This window comes from Mesitornis unicolor, unplaced genomic scaffold (genome assembly GCF_000695765.1).
Source record: "Mesitornis unicolor isolate BGI_N332 unplaced genomic scaffold, ASM69576v1 scaffold31915, whole genome shotgun sequence".
Taxonomy (NCBI): Eukaryota; Metazoa; Chordata; class Aves; order Mesitornithiformes; family Mesitornithidae; genus Mesitornis; species Mesitornis unicolor.
The window spans coordinates 1398-2239 of record NW_010185413.1 but is presented as its reverse complement, the minus strand read 5'-3'; the positions used below and the strand labels follow the sequence as shown (position 1 = coordinate 2239).

Here is an 842-nt window from a genome sequence, read left to right as displayed (position 1 = left end):
AATTGGAGAAGAAACTTCTTCTCAGTGAGGGTGACAGAGCCCTGGCCCAGGCTGCCCAGAGAGGTTGTGGAGTCTCCTTCTCTGCAGACATTCAAAACCCGCCTGGACGCCTTCCTGTGTAACCTCATCTGGGTGTTCCTGCTCCGGCAGGGGGATTGGACTGGATGAGCTTTGGAGGTCCCTTCCAATTCCTAACGGTCTGGGATTCTGTGATCCCCAGGAATGAGGGCACCCCTCGGTCTCCTCTGCTCCAAGCTCAAGAGCCTCAGCTCCCTCAGCCGCTCCTCAGCAGGAGATGCTCCACTCCACACCAGCAGCAAGAAGCTGGATGAGGATCAAGGACTGGATAGAGATTGACAGCTTTGCTGTGGCTGCTCCTGTGGAGCCCTGGGCTTGGATGGGCACCAACACGTCCTGGACAAAGGACAGTGTGAACGTGGGCAGTGAAAACAACCTCTGACCCTCGCCCCCTGCGGCATCCCCAAAGCACCATGGGCTTTGGGGCATGAAAATGATGATGAACCAAAATGATGGTCAGAAATGATGATGGCCTCAGTAGACGCTGGTTTCCCAGCTCCGTGCAGCTCCGGTGCAGCACTGCCCGGGGAAGGAGCAGCAAACGGGGAAGGAGCCACCACTTCCCCTTTCCACGCACCCACGGCCAGCCCCGGGGCTGAGCAGGCAGCTGCTGCCCAGCACCACAGGGAAACCTCACCGGCTCCTTCCCACCACCCCCGATTCCTGTTCACACGAGGCTCAAGCCCAGGGAAACTCCTGGGCTCCCCAATCCCCTGCTCACCCTTCACTGGGGAGCGGGGCCGGGCTGCTCCCCCCTCACCTGC

At 60.0% G+C, this 842-nt stretch overlaps 1 protein-coding gene across 1 annotated transcript in view; it reads right to left on the bottom strand.

Annotated features, from left to right (window-relative positions):
- Positions 1-842, bottom strand: part of LOC104540920 (tyrosine-protein kinase HCK-like) — a gene marked incomplete at both ends in the record, with an annotated part of 5850 nt that overhangs the window by 3698 nt on the left and 1310 nt on the right. Inside the window, 1 exon segment of the mRNA XM_010184840.1 lies at positions 437-454. Coding sequence (XP_010183142.1) covers positions 437-454 — 18 coding nt within the window.